The sequence below is a fragment of the Limulus polyphemus genome, unplaced genomic scaffold (genome assembly GCF_000517525.1).
Source record: "Limulus polyphemus unplaced genomic scaffold, Limulus_polyphemus-2.1.2 Scaffold526, whole genome shotgun sequence".
In the NCBI taxonomy this organism is placed as follows: Eukaryota; Metazoa; Arthropoda; class Merostomata; order Xiphosura; family Limulidae; genus Limulus; species Limulus polyphemus.
This window is the reverse complement of record NW_013666136.1, coordinates 293,243-312,051: the sequence shown is the minus strand read 5'-3', so window position 1 is coordinate 312,051 and position 18,809 is coordinate 293,243. Positions and strand designations below refer to the sequence as shown.

At 29.3% G+C, this 18,809-nt stretch overlaps 1 protein-coding gene across 1 annotated transcript in view; it reads left to right on the top strand.

Annotated features, from left to right (window-relative positions):
- Positions 1-18,460, top strand: part of LOC106458878 (annexin-B12-like) — a 75,810-nt gene extending 57,350 nt beyond the window's left edge. The window contains 7 exon segments of the mRNA XM_022385235.1: positions 5,052-5,256; positions 6,828-6,907; positions 8,050-8,103; positions 9,798-9,987; positions 12,278-12,336; positions 12,912-13,034; positions 16,679-18,460. Coding sequence (XP_022240943.1) covers positions 5,052-5,256; positions 6,828-6,907; positions 8,050-8,103; positions 9,798-9,987; positions 12,278-12,336; positions 12,912-13,034; positions 16,679-16,735 — 768 coding nt within the window. The 3' untranslated portion in view covers positions 16,736-18,460.
- Positions 18,461-18,809: the final 349 nt, after the last annotated feature.

Here is an 18,809-nt window from a genome sequence, read left to right as displayed (position 1 = left end):
TTTTATATTCTAGCATGTCAATATTGGTGATTTGAGTTTGTAATTCGTTCAAAACTAAAGACTTAGTATTTGGCTTCACAAACATCTAATATTGAACCAGTGCTGCATTCAACATACAACGTGACACACAAAAATCGATGTTTATCTGTGTTTTTTTTAAATATTTACTTTTAAATTACGAATTTTAGAAATATATAGTACTAAAATTTGAATTATAATATACAGTTTGATACCAAACTTATTGACATAAATTCATGAAATAGTAATTCAATAACATTTTGAATGCGAGTCAACAAATGAGATGACATGGCCTTTCACCCGTGACCCATCTTGAAAGGATTAATTCCTTTTAAGTTTCTGTCATGAAAAATATTCCATTACCATACTTGAATGAATGAACATTTAAATTTTTGTTCTTCGAAGTTCTAATGTACTTACTGAATTATGGTTAATTTATTAATTACGTTATTGCGAATGTGTATTACATACAATTTGTTACTGTTTTTCTTTTTTTAAATATTTTACTTGTTTAAATTTTCAGGCAACATTATAAATTAAAACATTTTTTACTTAATACTTTTAAACAGTTATTTTATTTTCCATTGGTTTTAAGTAATATAAGAACAATGAGATTTATATAGACCTTAGCTAAGTTCACCAAGAAAACTGGTTGTGATTAGTGCTTTTGTGCAGAAAATCAAACTTTCACAACTTATAACTCAAAATCCAGGAAGTTATCAGAAAGAAAGTACTGGAAAGCCTCAGGGTGGCATTCACTGTCTTGCCAGATGGGTTTCTTTAAAGTAGACTTCTTAAGCATTTTGTCATTTAAATTGAAATTATTTTTATTCTTTTATAAGACTATCTCAAAATAGAACATCAACCATGCAGAAATGCTCTTTGTTGATTTTTTTTATCATAATCACGTATTGTATGGTGAGTCTGAGGGTACGTAATATGCATATTGACTTCATGTAGCTAAAGATATGAAAAACTAGGGACCTCTGTAAGGTCATTCTCTTTAATAATTGACCACTCAGAAACAAGAGCCTAGTAGTATTATAATGAAGGCTACTTTGAAACTTCTTCTCTTGTTTGAAGAAGAATCATTTAGGGACAAAGTTTTTGAATTTTACACCAGCTCTAGACATTTTTCTCCACTGAAACACAGACGATTAAAATAATGTGTGATTATTAGAAGAAGGTGAGGCTCAGTCTTTTAATGAGAAAGTGTTAATCCTATTGCATTGGGCTCGTGTATTTTACTATACCTTCTGACGATATGTAACCATGGTGGTATACATACTACGACTCTGAAAATACTTACTTTATCTTCACAAAATTTGGCAAGCTTTGAGTAAATATTAAAAGTCTTTTGTACGTCAAAAATCAGAAATGTAAATTAGTTATTTTTACTTAAACTTTGTTCCTAATTATATAGTGTCAAAGTATTGATTACTGTGAGTGCAAAGTGATTTTTCATGTTAAGATTAAAAAGACTTTTCTTAATCTGAAAATTTTTAAATTTAATTAGATAATCCCCAGAACCTTCTACATAAGTATCAAATGTTTGTTTGTTTTGCAGAAAATTTTGTATTTTATCTATTAATTTCTATACTATAACTTTAAACAGGATCAGTCAATTTGATCGACCTTGTAACCACTAGTAAAGAATTATGAAATAATTCTAGATTCCTCTTTTTTTGCCTTTCTAGAATGATTGCAAATTTTAACAGGAAATCACAATTGTTTATCATAAATAGCTTAAAGCTTGTAAGACTACATTTATCTATACTTTACTTTTTGTTTTATTGCCTTTTGAACCGTGTCTAACTAACAATCCTGCCACATAAGTTGTAAAATAGTTGACGAACATGTAGCTCACATTACCCTACTGAATTACATAGTGCACGAGCTACTTTTGAATGTACCTTGTGAAGAAATTTATTATTATTTTTTTTTTATCTTACCTGATAAATTTACCTTAAAATTGTAGTTACTTGTATAATAATGAATAAAGAATACACATGAAAAAACAAGAAATACAGTCTTTTTATTTGCTGTCAGCTGTTGATGAAACTTAAGCCTGCTTTTTTATATTAATGGTACTACTACTACTACACTAAATGCTTTTTTATTTAATTAAATGCTGCACCTAAGAACACAGAATAATAACACATAAAAAACATACAATGTCCTATAACTATCATAATTTTTTTGTCTTTCTAACTATGCAATAAGAGCTGTTAAAAATTCAGCTAGGCTTTTTGTGTCCAATGGAAATAAAGTTTGATCTGGAAGTAAAATTGACAATTCTATGTAAGAAAACAAAGTAATATAATATGACATTCCACAGATTAAAACTTTGGCTTTCTGTTGGTTATAAATAATAAAGTATGAAATGTCAGAGAAAACCATTGGCAATTTGTGAAAGAGATGTGACAGGTGGGTGTGGCAAGTGGGTTTAATTTTTTAGTGTATAGCTCCCTAGACAGATAAGATTATGCTATAAATATTATGCTTTACTTTAGTAATATCTATATTATAATAAGTGATTTACATTAAATTCCATACTTCTTGGAGGTGTGGTAAATAAATTAGAGAAGATTGAAAATCTATAGAGCATATGTCGTAGTTCTCACAGTAGGAGAGATTGTGGATTTTTAAAAATATTTACTTATAAAATTAAGAACTTTAAACTTAAATAATATTGAAAGTGGATGTATTAACTACATTTTGATGCCAAGTTTATTTGCATACATTGATAATAAAGTAGTTTAATTAAATTTTGAATGTAACTGTAAAAGGTTGTGATATGCACACTTTGACCTGCCTATTGCAAAAGGGTAAATGTGTTCTTCCAGTCAACATTTGAAACACATTTTTTTTGCTGTAGTAGAATATTTTAGAGGAACCAGCTAGATGTTCCACAAAGAATAAGAGGATACAAAATCTTTAAGAACTGATAATACATTTGGGATTTTAAAAGACTGAAGAAACAGGGAAATAATTTTCAGCCCTCATAGTGAGGAAGCATTTGTTGTACTGTCTACGTTTGTTTTAGATAAAAGTAAAAATGTAATTAAGAGTTGCAGTCTGGTGCTTGTTTCCTCTTCTGATCGACCGCTACTTGATTCTTGTGGAGTCATATATAGATTACTGAATTGTACATCCATAAGAAATGCATGTTTATTATAGAAATAATTGTTCAAATTCTGAACACAATTATGCGGATTATTGATTAACTCTCCCATTGTGAAGATTTGCCAACATAAAAAAAAAATCACTTGGATTGTGAAAAATCCAGATTGCCAATGTCTACACTAACAAGGATTTACTGTACATTAACCTTATCGACACGGGTCACAGGTCAAATGCCATGTGATCATGTTTGTTGACTTGCATTCGAAATTTTATTTCACTACTATTTTATGAATTTATGTCAATAAGTTTGGTATCAAATTGTACATTATAATTAAAATTTTAATATTATACATTAGTTAATTTCTTAATTTAAAAGTAAGTATTCAAAAAACACATCACATTAAATATCGATTTTTGTATGTCACTTGGTAACTTGAATGCAGCATTGGTTCAAATTAGATGCTTGTGAGGTTCAAATACAAAGTCTATAGTTTCTTATGAATTAGGAACTCAAATTACCAATATTGACAAGCTAGAATATAAAATAAGAACCTCCTATCTTTTCTATTTGCTGAGATATCGCTACATTTACTGACTCAAACACAGTGGCCCCACCCACCTCTTTCCATTTTTGGAAACACTTGCTTACATACATCTACTTCTGTCTCTGACGTGTGAATAACCAAATGAAAGGTCAAAATGTCCCCCTAGTGGCTTTCTCAGCCCTTTTGAAATATTCAGACTACAAACTCTTTCTTTTTTATGCTAGATTCAAAGTGGTAAGGTAAGACTTTAGTGAGCTAGAAATTTAATATTTTTTTTAGACCCAAATACAGCTTAGTTACTAAGCTTGATAAGTTATAGTGGAATTCTATGGTACTGATTTATGATTTATGGTTATTTAAAAATGTATATGTAAAACCTAAAAAAATTATTTTCTTTCGCATCCTCCATATGCAAAATTTGATAAGGCTTAGCAACCTATGGCAAACAGCAAATGAGTACAAAGTTTGTAACTAGAAGAGATAATTGTTTGCTATACTTTTTTATTTACTGTTCATTGTTTTAAGAGAAATAAGTTTAAGAACGTATTTGTAAATAGTAATAATGTATATACATATATAATGTATTATAACTGAAATGTGACTGTATTTTACAAAATACTAGTCCACTAAAACACAGCCAAGACAGGTCACTTTGTAAAGGCCAGTTTTATACTCTTGGATACGGTAACATGAGTGCACGTGTGCCGCGTCATTGCAACTTTTGTAATGTTAGCCACGCACGGCTGAAAAGTTTAATATAATGAAAATAATAAATATGTATAAATGTATAATGTTATGAGATTTAAGCTATTTAGACTAAACATTTGTGTTTTCTTGTTACAATTTATAGTCATTCTAGAACAAAAAAGCATAATATGTATTTATTTCCTAATTTTTTATGGTGATTACGAGGTCGGTCAAATTAACCAAGCCCATACAGAGATTCGGTAGTGAAAATAACAGATGAAATATAAAGTTTTTCTTCAAAAACATTTGATAATTATCTGGAGGTTATAAAAATTTTGCATGTGAGCCCATGCTGAGAGAGTTAATAGGTAAATTGTACTTAATATTACAATTTAACATAAATTTAATCAACAAAGAAATATGAGCAGAGTATGCCTAAAACTTCCTTTTAACAAAATAAAAATACTGAGAATAATTATTATAGAGCAACAAAGATTATAATACAGGGGCAACCACGCAACCCATTCATTCTTTATTTATGTTTCTGTTGAATTTAACAGAACCCATTGTCCACCAGTCACTCCTGTTGAGCCCATTAGCAACATTAATTGGACCCATTGTTTGTTTGTTTTTTGAAAGAGAGGGCATTCCTGAGTTAATGTTCTTATGTTTTAGGACTTGGTTAAGGACCTCAAGAGTGAGCTGAGTGGAAGGTTTGAAGATGTAATAATGGCTCTTATGACTCCTTTGTCAGACTTTCTGGCTTCAGAACTACATCAAGCTGTTTCTGGATTAGGAACAGATGAACATGCTTTAATTGAAATCCTTTGTACGAGAAATAATCATGACATTCGTCAGATAACTGAAGCCTACAAGAAGTGTAAGAGTATTTGAAGTTTCTGTCAAAATTTTTAGATGAATTGTGAAATGTGATAACATTTCATGTCAAGACCTCTTGCTCCTTTTTAATATATACAGTCTAGTCCTTCCTGAATCTTTATAATAGAAAAAGACTGTTTTACAAAGTTTTTTATTTGATTCTAGAAACTACAGAATCAAACCAAACACTTTCTATAAGTTTTTTCAAAGTAAGGTCAGTTTTTTGTAGATCAGAAAAATAAAAATGCATATGAAACAGTGATTTTTAGTTTTTCTGAAACAGTAAGAAGCTGTAACAACTGTTATATGGGTTAAAGTAATTGAAATGTATATTTTAAAATATTGTGTCATTTTATTTAGAAGTGACTGATTATTTATGAAAATTTAAGTATTTCACCAAATTTGAGAAAAATTTGTCTGAAAACATTTCATTTAGGGAAATAACCAAGAAGATGAATGGGTTAAGCCTGATAGTTTGAATATATTAATTTCAAGTCACTAAAAATCTTTTAGAAGATAAGATGTAAACTATTTAGATATATGGAAAATTAATCACACACACACAGAACCTAAGTTATTACATCAATATAAGACAATATTAACAAGAAATATATTGTTAAAAATAAATAATTTGTAAACTCTTAACATTGAAAGCAGTGATGTTACTTAACAATCACTTGTGTCTGAGGAAAGTGGTCAGCATGACCCTTGCTTGTGCTCTTCACTTGTAGTATTTTACTTGAAACATTGGCATCCAAGTTAATGAACTTTTGGATTACTGGTAGAAGTAAAAGTCTTATGAGAAGAGTGGTTCAAATGAAAAAAAAATTAATTTAGGTGCATTTAAGCACAGTTACATGTTAGGCAAAATGGATGATATCAGAAAGTCTAAAGTTTAAAATGGATGATATCAGAAAGTCTAAAGTTTAAAATGGATGATATCAGAAAGTCTAATGTTTAAAATGGATGATATCAGAAAGTCTAAAGTTTAAAATGGATGATATCAGAAAGTCTAATGTTTAAAATGGATGATATCAGAAAGTCTAATGTTTAAAATGGATGATATCAGAAAGTCTAAAGTTTAAAATGGATGATATCAGAAAATCTAAAGTTTAAAATGGATGATATCAGAAAGCCTAAAGTTTAAAATGGATGATAGCAGAAAATCTAAAGTTTAAAATGGATGATATCAGAAAGTAAAGTTTAAAGCAGAAAACTCATCATGGACTAAATGTGCTATTAATCGATCATGACTAACATATTGGTCATGACTAACATATCGGTCATGACTAACATATTGGTCATGCTGATTTTGTGATGTATCCCCGTTGCAAAGTGAAATAAGTAGGCTTTGATTGACTTTTACAGTCATGAATGACTTTTGAGTAACAATTTTAATACTGGTACCAAAATAATCAGTTCATTGGTTTTCTTGTACAATTGAATTTCTTGCTAATTGAATAATTGTGAATAATTACAAAGTCTGATATATCAAAAATTTAAATTTTTTAAAGTAAGAATTTAAATTTTAATATGGGCTCTATTTTTTATAAAATCCTTTTCATAATACAGTGTATCGGCAGTCTTTAGAGAGAGATTTGATTGGAGATACATCAGGTTACTACAGAAGATTGTTGGTTTCTATGACTACTGTAAGTTGAAATCTTGTAGAATTTATTACCTGTGATCATAACTGATGATTTTAATTTAGCTCAAAAATTTTTGGTTCACAAGTGACATTTAAAAAAGATTTTAATTAAATCAACTGATTCATAAACATTAGAATCTTTTAAACTTAGTAATATTTGTACTTCAAAGATTGTGGAAATCTCTACTGGTCAGAAGTAAAATAGAAGAAAGTAGGAAATTGAATTTGTTGAATTTCAGTGTCTATATTTTATCACTGATTATTTTTAGAAAATCCAAAAGTACTGCACGTAACATTTTCATAAAGTTAATTTCTTATAAATGATTTTACTACATATACATTAAACATGCATCTAACAACCAGTTTCCATTATAGTATTGAACAGTTAATGTTTCTTATACATTTATGAATAAGTATACCTGTGTGTATTCATATAAATAAAACATTTTATATGAGGTACTTCTTTAATGTTGGCCAGAAAAGCAGAAAAACATGATACTGTATTGATTATGGTAACTGACTGCAACAAGCAGGAAAACATCATACTGTATTGATTATGGTAACTGATTGTAAAAAGCAGGAAAACATGATACTGTATTGATTATGGTAACTGATTGTAAAAAGCAGGAAACATGATACTGTATTGATTATGATAACTGATTGTAACAAGCAAGAAAACATGATACTCTATTGATTATGGTAACTAATTGTAACAAGCAGGAAATCATACTGTATTGATTATGGTAACTGATTGTAACAAGCAGGAAAACATGATACTGTATTGATTATGGTAACTGATTGTAACAAGCAAGAAAACATGATACTGTATTGATTATGGACTGATTGTAACAAGCAGGAAGACATGATACTGTATTGATTATGATAACTAATTGTAACAAGCAAGAAAACATGATACTGTATTGATTATGATAACTGATTGTAACAAGCAAGAAAACATGATACTCTATTGATTATGGTAACTAATTGTAACAAGCAGGAAATCATACTGTATTGATTGTGGTAACTGATTGTAACAAAAGTCGAGGGAAAGTTGTACAGAATTTCAAAGACAAACTATTGTTATGGTTAAAGTCTAAAAAAAGTATTTTTTAACATAGACAATAATCATTATTTATATTAATTCAGGGAGGAAGAGATGAAGGACCTGCAGATCCAGCTAAAGCTAAACAGGATGCTCAGGTGAGAAATCATTTTTAGATATATCAATAAAAAGTCCAAAGTGAAACTGATGAGCTAGTAACTAGTAGATGATAAGTTCAGAAAGCTTGAGATCCTGGGTTCAAGTCTTGATATAAGCAGTTCATTTTTGTGTCCTGAAATTACACCAAGGTGAAGTTAACTAAAAAGTTATTATAAGATAAATCTCCCCACACTTTTACAGTAACATTATCTCTGTCAACATGGATTTTGTTAGGTTAAATAACATGTGAAGATTTTGATTTTGTTGTACAAATACTTTTTTGTTTCAATCTTGATTGTTAGAATACTTAAATTTTCAAATTATAGTGAAAAAAAATTAAATAATTCTTTAGTCAAACCAGAGTTTCTGCTTCATCTCTTCAAAGCTGAATTTGATACATATGTTATTATATCATTATTCAGGATGTTGACTCCTTGTTTATCATGTTGGAATACAAGTTATTGCATAATTGTTTTGTGTTTAACCTCTGTTTATTGCAAAGTATTCTAAAGTGATTTCTGTTGTTTAAGACTCATAACGTAGGTGAATTAATATGTAGAATTATACATGGACTTTTCTCTACAATAAAATATTTTTATTTGTGAGCTTTTGGCCCTCTTACCGGAGCCTTCATCAGGCAACAAGTTTGTGTATGATTCTACATACTAAAGTGATTTCTTTTAACCTCAAATTAATAAAAATTAGTAAAAGCTGTTCTAGAAAGCCTGAAGGTAAGCCTCAGGTATTATATAACCTAAAATATAATACCAAGTTCTAACTGATAAAGATGTTATAAAACCTAACATGTAATATGAAGTTACAACTAATGAATATGTTATATAACTCACTATGTAACACCAATGTGTAACTAATAAAAATGATATATAACCTAATGCATAATACCAATTTCTTACTGATAAAGATGTTATAAAACCTAACATGTAATATGAAGTTATAACTAATGAATATGTTATATAACTCACTATGTAACACCAATGTGTAACTAATAAAAATGATATATAACCTAATGCATAATACCAATTTCTTACTGATAAAGATGTTATGTAAACTATCACATAATACCAATTTGTAAATAATAAAAATGCTATATATAATCTAATGTATAATACAAGTTTCTTACTGGCAGAGATGCTATATAACCTAAAATATAATACCAAGTTGTAACTGATAAAGATGCTATGTAACCTAACATGAAATATCAAGCTGTAACTGATAAAGATGTTATCTAACCTATCATATAATACCAAGTTCCAACTGATAAAAATGTTATATAAATTAATGTACAATACCAAGTCATAACTGGTAAAGATATTGTATAACCTATCATATAATACCAAGTTCCAACTGATAAAAATGGTATATAAATTAATGTACAATACCAAGTCATAACTGGTAAAGATATTGTATAACCTAATATATGATATCAAGTTGTAACTGATAAAGATGTTATGTTATCTAACATATAATAATAAGTTCCAACTGATTAAGATGTTATATAACCTAATGTACAATACCAAGTCATAACTTATAAAGATATTGTATAACCTAACATATGCCACATTGTAACTGTACAAGAAGATAAAAATTCTTTAATATATTCTAAAATTAATGTAAGATACTCTGTTAATATGTTGTTATTTTTTTTAAAATTTATCATGAAATATTGTAACAGAGTCTTTACAATGCTGGAGTAAAGAGATGGGGAACAGATGAATCTACATTTAATGCCATCATGGCATCTCGAAGCTTTGCTCATCTAGGCCTTGTATTTTTGGAATATCAGAAAATAGCAGGACATAGTGTGCCTCAAGCAATTGAAAGGGAATTCTCTGGTGACATAAAGCAAGGCTTATTAACCATAGGTGAACATTAGCTTTGTCAGTATTCTAATTGTTGTTAATGCATATTCTGAGTATTAGCATCATTAGTGGTCATTTTTGTTGATTTCATGCAGTCTTTGAGTGGTTTTAATTCACACATCAAATGTTGTGGAAGAAATATGCTAGACATTAACCCTTAGAGAATGGATGAGTCAAAATGCATGTTACTACCTACTTACAGAGTTTAGTTCAGAATTTAATTAAACAACTTTATCATCAATGGCATTAAAACATAGTTTATAATTTAAATTTTTATATTATCTATATTTGAGTTTTTTAATTTCTAGAGGACATATTCTGTATCATGTGACTCTTCTTCATTCTGAATTTGCCAATTTTTTTTTTTTCTACTTGAACCTTCTGTGGAATTTTACATTTATACTATACATATCCTTGAATTAAACTGTCAATTTGTAGTACAAAGCTTTTTCTTTTATGGAGCTATAAGCAATAAACTGTAGGCCACATGACATGCCCCTCCAAGTACATCCTCTTTTCAAAAAATGTTTCTAATTGTATGTGAATTACTCATCCAACATCTAGCATAGTTAGAAGGCCAGATAGATTATATTAATTTTAGGACATTCTATGTTATTTAGTGTCAATATTCCATATTCTAACTTGCATATCAGAATTTAAAAACTTTTTCTCACACCACACTATCGTTAGTTAGATTTAGGCCTAGAGTTTCACATAGACTTCTGAAATATGAGTATGTAAGATTGGGAAAGACAATTTTCAGACATAAGTACTAAATTTCTTTTTTTTAATGTGTATTTTTTATTTATTCTAAAAGTAACTAAGGTGTCAGAATTAGAAACTTATTTGTTAAAAAACAAAATACTTGTACAATTGTAAAGAAATATAACTAAATGAAAAATTTATTAGCTATAGCTGTAAAAATGAATAGTTTATAATTGTTTGTCACAATGTGTTGTCATTCTAGAAAGAAAAAGAGGTCATTTAGATTATTTAATATTTTTTTATTACATAGTGGTTACAAGTTTGGTCAAATTGACCAAGGCTGATACAGTTAGTGTTAGGGTAGGGAAAATAACAGATAAAATATAATGTTTTACTGAAAAATAACTTTTGACATTTATGTTGAAAGTTCTAGAGGCTATACAAATGAAATATGAAACTGTAAGGTGAAAAGTATTATTTTTATTCTTACTAGAAAATCACCTTGCACTCGGACTGACTCGGTAAAGGCTTTTTAAATTCACAGTCAAATCTTTAGTAAAAAACATAGTTAGAAAATCTGATATTTTGTGTGCAACAGGCTTGTAATGTTTACTAAAAGCCTATCCAATTTGGTGATGATACAAGTACTACATTAAAAGTTGTAGTATGTATAGTTTCATGATTACAAGGTCAGTCAAATGATCAACTGTGTTAGATGGTTAATATTTTACTGCTCAAAAAGAGCTCCACAACACAGTTCATGTAACAAATTTAATCACTGTATACCTTCCTAAACTGAAAGGTGTAGCTAAGTATTATTAAAACATAACATTGAGCCTGGCATGCCCAGCTGGTTAGGGCACTCGACTTACAATCTGCAGATCACGGATTCAAATCCCCATCCCACCAAACATGCTCGCCCTATCAGCCCTGGGGCATTACAATGTGATGGTCAATCCCACTATTCATTGGTAAAAGAGTAGCCCAAGAGTTGGCGATAGGTAGTGATGACCAGCTGCCTTCCCTCTAGTCTTTCACTTCTAAATTAGGGATGGCTAGCCCTCATGTAGCTTTGCATGAACTTCTAATAAAAACATTGATCTTATTTCAATTTAGCATTGAGTCTTTGCTAAAATTAGTGACTGAGTAGAGTAAAGGCAGAAAAAGGCTCTAGGGCATAATTCCTAAACTAAAATATTGGGCTGTGTTAGAATTAGTTCTGTACGTACACATTTATTAATGTATTTTTGTAACAAATTTTACTCGTTCTAGAATCTGATCTGTCAAATTAGCATCTTGAGACTATTTGTAGTTTGAAAACTCAGGTGGTTGAATGATTTTTTGATTTTCAACAGAAATTTGGTTTTAAACACAACTTTGGAATGATTTTAATAAATTACAAAACATATTGTTCATGTAAACTTGCCTTGCTTTAAATTGTATTTGATATTTGTTCATATAATCTATGTATCTTAATTTTTGTAACCAGTAAATAAACATTGTAAATCCACAAGTCGAGCAAACAAGAGTTATTTGGAAATTTGAAAGTTATGTTATGAAAAGTACTTGTGTGTGTGTTTTAATACAGCACGATGTGTGGAAAACAGACCTGCATACTTTGCTGAGAAGCTTCACAAAAGTATGAAGGTGAGTTTATTTCACATCCTATTATTGTATTTTGTTGAATGATTTCAGAATACATATTTAGTCACTTATGCTTTGGACTTGTGCTGACTGAAAATTGTAGACAACGATTTGTAGCTCTGAACTAAACAGATGATTGTATTTACTTGAAATGAAACTATATTGTAAGTAGATCTAAAAACTAGTTTTGGGATATTTGGCTATGGTGCATTTAATAAAATTAGTCGTAACTGATAGTTCAGATATTTTATCTCCTAGCTTATAATTCTACGTATGTATTTATAATGAAAAACTTTTTTATGGGTAGAATTATTATTTTTCGTGTTGCTTAAAAAATGTGTGCATGCCAGTTATCTTTGAATCTAAACCTATAAAATGTGGTTGAAGTTTTATTTAATACAGTAAACTGTTTTACTTTAATGTTTGTGTTGTTAAGTATTTTAACTTATGATTGTACTGTGGTTCATCTCTTCATAGTTTGCCAGACAGGGATTGTCTTTTTTTTTATTCAAATTTATACTTATACTTTAAGAAGTACAGTGCATTATACAATTTTAACTATTTTAATTTTTCGTTAGGGTTTAGGAACTCTTGATCGTACATTGATTCGCATTGTCACAAGTCGCTGTGAGATAGACATGGTACAGATAAAACAGGAGTATCAGAAAATGTTTGGAAAACCCCTAGAAAAGGACATTTCTGTAAGTAATGTTGTTGTTATTCATATCAACAATACTTAAAAACACTTCCTTCATTAAAAGATTTTGAAATAGTATTATGTTATTCATATAATACTATTTCAAAATCTTTTAATGAAGGAAATTTCTGTAAGTATTGTTGATGCTATCCATATATACGTTTTAATAAAGACTAAACAAACATTTGTATGAGCATTATCCATAAGTTGTTTTTTAGGTAACTTGAGTGCAACATTCTGAACATTTATAACTAAACTTTAGTAAAATTTCCAGCATTTATGCATCTTTTTTTCAAAAGGGAAACTTTGTTATGGGTTTGGAAAATTTTTAATTGTTTAGCTGAAAAAGCTGGGTTAAAAGAACTGAATGTTATTATAATGTTTCAGAGAATTGTAAAAGTATTTTAAAATATTATGTCATATATTTGTAACTAGCCTACCTATCATTTTTGTATTTTCCAACAATGAGCTTGAAATTCTATTCATATGAATCTTCTAAGCATAAGTTTAATATTAGGGAAGATTATATTAGTTTCAAAAATTAAATTATTTGTTTTCTTATTTCTATGTCTCTCTCTCTTAGTCAGACTTGACTTTTGCTAGCTACTTGTCATATTAAGAGCTTTGCCATTTTCTTGAAAACAAGATTTAATCATATGTAATAGATCAGAAAACAGGTTATAGTCTTGCATGTTATGGATAATTTTTATGAACTAACAAAACCCCATAGTAAGTTTACCCTTAAACAATCAATACATCAGCTTTCCTTTCTTTATGTAATGATTAAAGTTAAAGACAAATTACCCATCACCTGTATGTAAAGCCAACACATTGTGGAATCTGTTTAAACCATAATACTGCACATCTTCCTGCAGTAAAACAATGTTGTTCTCTGACCATTCAAATAGCAAAGAAAAAGCTCATACACAATCACTTAAATCTTATTGGGTAACGTATATCCTAGCAGAGTTTTAGAGAAACCAAAAAAGAAAACTTAACACAATTGTATTAAACCAAAAAAATGTATGATTGATGTGTTCACTTTAGTTTTATCGTATATCTCCAACTGTATTAGCGATATAACTTGTAATCTTCTCCAAAAAAAGTAGTCAGAACATTAGGATGTGTGAGATGCCAGGATCTAAATTGAAAACTATTCTTATGAGATCTGGACTTGAATCACATAGATGCTCCCTTAATTGCGGGCCCTGCTTAACAGACCTTAAAGTTGGATGCATAACCTGTTAAATTCTTTACAAATTAACTTGCAATAGATGCAGAACTATTTAGATTAATAAATACAAAATAAAATGTCTCTCACTTTAAAATCATGGGTGGCTAGTGCATATAACCTTCAAGAAGTTTGCTTGAAATTAAAAAACAAACAACTTCTTATGGCTGCTTTGAGTCTGTGAAATGTTATAAGTCGAAACACTGTCAATCCTAGAAACATTTCCAAGTTGTCCAGTGATATATGACAGGGAGGTGTTTTATGGAATGTCTGTTCCATTCCTGCTGACAACATTTGGACAAAAGAGGCACCATCAGGAACTCTTGTATTCGTGTGCAGAATATTGCTATGAAAGACCTTTGATATGTGTTAAAGTATCTGTTTTTTTCTTTTTTTTCATATCTCTCAGTTTCATCAGGAATTCTTGCATTCGTGTGCAGAACATTGCTATGAAAGACCTTTGATATGTGTTAAAGTATCTGTTTTTTTCGTTTTTTTCATATCTCTCAGTTTCAACAATGACGGTAGTCATTTCTGATTCTTATATCTGAGGATCTCCCAGAGATTTCCATCTTTACATTGACATCTAATAAACAGATGTGAGTAAGTGAGCTGTCATTTTTCAATGTGGGCTTTGTTGAGCCTGGGTTGGTAAACAGTAAAAGTTTATTTTGGAAAGTGGGACATCTGATGGGTCTGGGCCATTCAACAGACCTCTCCCTTATAAATGCAGCATACTGGTCCTGTCCCATAGTGGTTACTGTTTGAATAGTTTCCACCACCTCCTGGCTCATAATATTCTTAGTGTCCTCAGAAGGTAAGGTGCCCACTATCTTCTGTCAGTGAGTTTTTCACGTAGTCAAATACTGAAACCAATGCTTTCACATCTCCAGCAAATGCAAGCTGCACACTTGTGATTCAGTAATAATGATAATTGAAGACTTCCTGGTTCCTTTCTCAAATTCCAGGATCATTCTAGAGATCTTAGAACCTGTCATCATCCATTACTTAAATTCTCTAGGATTGTTTGTCATATCTACAGCACCGCCATCTTATGGAATCAGGGCATTACACTGTTTATGAGCTTAGTAAAAGGCTGTGGTGGAGAAGGTATGCTTCATCCTCTGTGTACCAACAAAACTGTATACAAACTGCAATGGATCTGCAACATTTTCTTGTATCACTCATCAAATCCCAGTAGATCTTCAGGGTTGAATCTAGGAATTTTAATGGTGTGACCTGGTTAGCATGTCTGGGTCTGGTAGTTTGGATTAGGTCTGTGAATAATCATCCACACCAGGAATGGCAATACCAGATGTTGAAATGGCACTAGTTCATCCACAGTAGCATGCCATGTTTTTTTTAGCAAGGCAAACAACAACTTTTTAGATAGCAGGTGACAACATCGTAGTCTATTTTTATATATTTGCATAAACTGCTTGATTTCAATTTTCAGTAATAATGTTAGGAATAACAATTGTGTTTTAGCCTATGATACATTTGGATAAATTGGTACTATATTTAAATAATTGATATAATAGTTCACTAAAATGAAAAATGTTTCATATACATTTGAAGGACATGAAGATGATTCATATTCATGAAATACATTTTTACCTTAAAAAAAAGGTAATATTTTATCAGCATTCTACCAATTAGCATGTCTCTGACTATTACATAATAAAATGAAATTCAAGTAACTGTGCAAATACTATTAAATTCTTATTTGAGAATATGTAATCTGTTTGTGTCAAATATAGAGCTTCTATACCGATGTATTACATTGTTAGTCTAACCATATTATCACTATGGGCATCAACTACTTGTAGTAGTGAACATGTCCACAAGGGGGTGCTGGGATTGTTCTGTTAAAAGTTAAAACAATCAATTGGTCGGAAGTATAAATGTACCAAGTTCCCTGTTTCTACCCAAAAGTATAGTATTTATCCCAAATTCAGATTTTGGCTGCATTACTACAATAAAGAGTTTTTATAGTCTGAAAATCCAAAGAAATGGTTCAAATTGTTATAAATGAAATCAAAATACTTATTTTAAAGTTTTGTTCTAAATGACTTTCACTATGATATGTATCAGAAAAAAAACCCAATAACTGAAATGCTTTCAAAAAATGAACTTTTTGAAAGTACTCTGGTTATCGAGTTTATTTTCTGATACTAATTTTTTAAGAGCTTTTGTGGAAAATCAATGTAAAAGTGAGAGGGTGCAAGAGTACTGAGACTTCTGTATACTAATATACACCTCCTGCCTTCCAAAATATGGAATACATACTTCTCTAACTCACCATTTCTTTCGGTTTTCAGCTTTTGTCATGCTGTTTTTTTTAACGTTGCTTTTAAAGATTTTAATTATTTTATTTCACTACTTAATTTTAAAAACTTTGCAAATATTTCATGTAGGATGACACTTCTGGCGATTACAAGCGTGTTTTGATTGCTCTGATTGGAGGGGCCTGATAGAGAGCTATGACCTTCATCAAAGTTGTATTTTTCATAAAGAATTCATACTTAAATGATGAATGCTTGATAAGTATATAAGAAACAAAATGAATATTTTTTGTTTTATTTTAGGTAAGAGGGAGCTCTAGTTTTGTAGAATAACATTTATGTATTAATGTTTCCTTTTCAAACAATATATATATATATAAATAACTACAGTAAACCATCTTGAAATATTTCTTGTTACCATATTCACTAACATATAGCATGACACATATATTTATTGTGATTTCTATGCTTCCATATTATATTTTAAAGGTACAATCAGACAATCTTTATTTTATTGTATTATTTCTGTTCACTTTTTGATATAAATTGTTTTTAATTTTGTTTGAATTATGAATTCCATTAGTCTTGATGTTATTATTTTACATGTAATTTCTTTGATATAGCATTTTAGGATGGGTAAAAGAAATATTTTATTGCAAACGTTAATGCATTTTTTTATTATTTATGTGTTGTTTGTGAGATTTATAATCTTGATGATGTCAGAAGTGAGAGGATTAATGATATTTTACCTAGCTTCAAAATAATGACTTACTACTATATAACACTGTTAGATCATGTTTTACATAATACAGATCTCCACAGAAAAGTATTAACAATGGTCACGAGAAAAATATATTGTCAGAGTATTTTTAAAGCATATAACTGAATTTCTGTGACATAAATTATAAATATTCTTTTTAAATTTTATTTTGATATAGAAAATTATTTGTAGAATTTGGTGAGTATGATTTTGGTATTAATAAGCAAAAACGTATTAGGTAAATCATTTTTGTTTTGGTCTTGTTATTCTGTGGATTGAAAATTTTAATTATTCTGTTACACTTGCTGTTTAGTGTTTATGAACAGATATAAAGCTGAAGTTGTTTATTGTATAAGTTAAAATACTTCATTAGAAATAGATTTAATGTTCTATATTTATAAGAAAATAAAACTTTTCTTTTTTACTGGCATTGCAATCTGTTGATTAATAAAATGTATATTATATAAATATAAAGATAAGCAGAACGAAAAGACTTAATTGCAATAACAGATCATGTTAATTTCGACTTTTAAAACTTTATACATTGCAAAATAAGAACAACTTGTGACAGAAGTGTGAATATTTATAAAAAGAATAGTAGTCTTAAATGTGACATCTGAATCATACATTAAACAATAAACTGAAGTTGAGATATTAGGTAAAAACTGTTTATTTATTAATTATGTTTAATTTTTTCAGGATTGGAATAGTTCCTTCACTTTTGAAAGTATGTTGTGCATGTGATTGCATTTTTGGTGTTTTAAATTTGCAGAGTGTAAGCTGTTTGTTTCCCCTAGAACCTAAATCCTTAATACAATAGCTATATTATTTGTCATTCTTTAATTATTTGAATAGTTATACTTATAGAATATAAAATAAACTTCACCCTTTAAGAAGGTATAGATTTATCACTAAAGAAACTTGATTTTCAATCCATCCACTTTCAATTTTAATCAGTGTTATTTGTAATGAATAAGAGTTTAACTTTGCTACTGAGTGTTTAGTAGTTTGAAATGACAATTGATATATCAATATACTAATCAGTTTCTCCATTCTAGTAATGCCAAATTCATTGAATTTTGTGATAACGACGTGACATTAATTAATGTATGTAATTGTGACATTGATTAATAAATTATATGGTCAAATCCAACTATTCAGTCTGTCAAGAGTTGATGGTGGGTGGTCTTGAGTAGTGTAGTTAGCCATGGAGCAGCTTTGCACAACATTCAACAAACAAACAAAAATTATATCACTAGAGGTTGGGAGTTTATGGATCCAATATTCTTGCTGCTAAACCAAGGAAAGTAATGATAGCAAGTATTTCATTTGTCGTATATTATAATTATAAAAAGTTTCAGTATTAAAAAAACCGATTAAATTAGAAAAGAATAAAAGTATTATATTCTTACAAAATATCCCCTTAATTAAGTACTGAACAGTCTTATTATTCACATATTTTTTCTTTGGTAATGAAACTTGTGGAAATTTGGTATTAGCAAT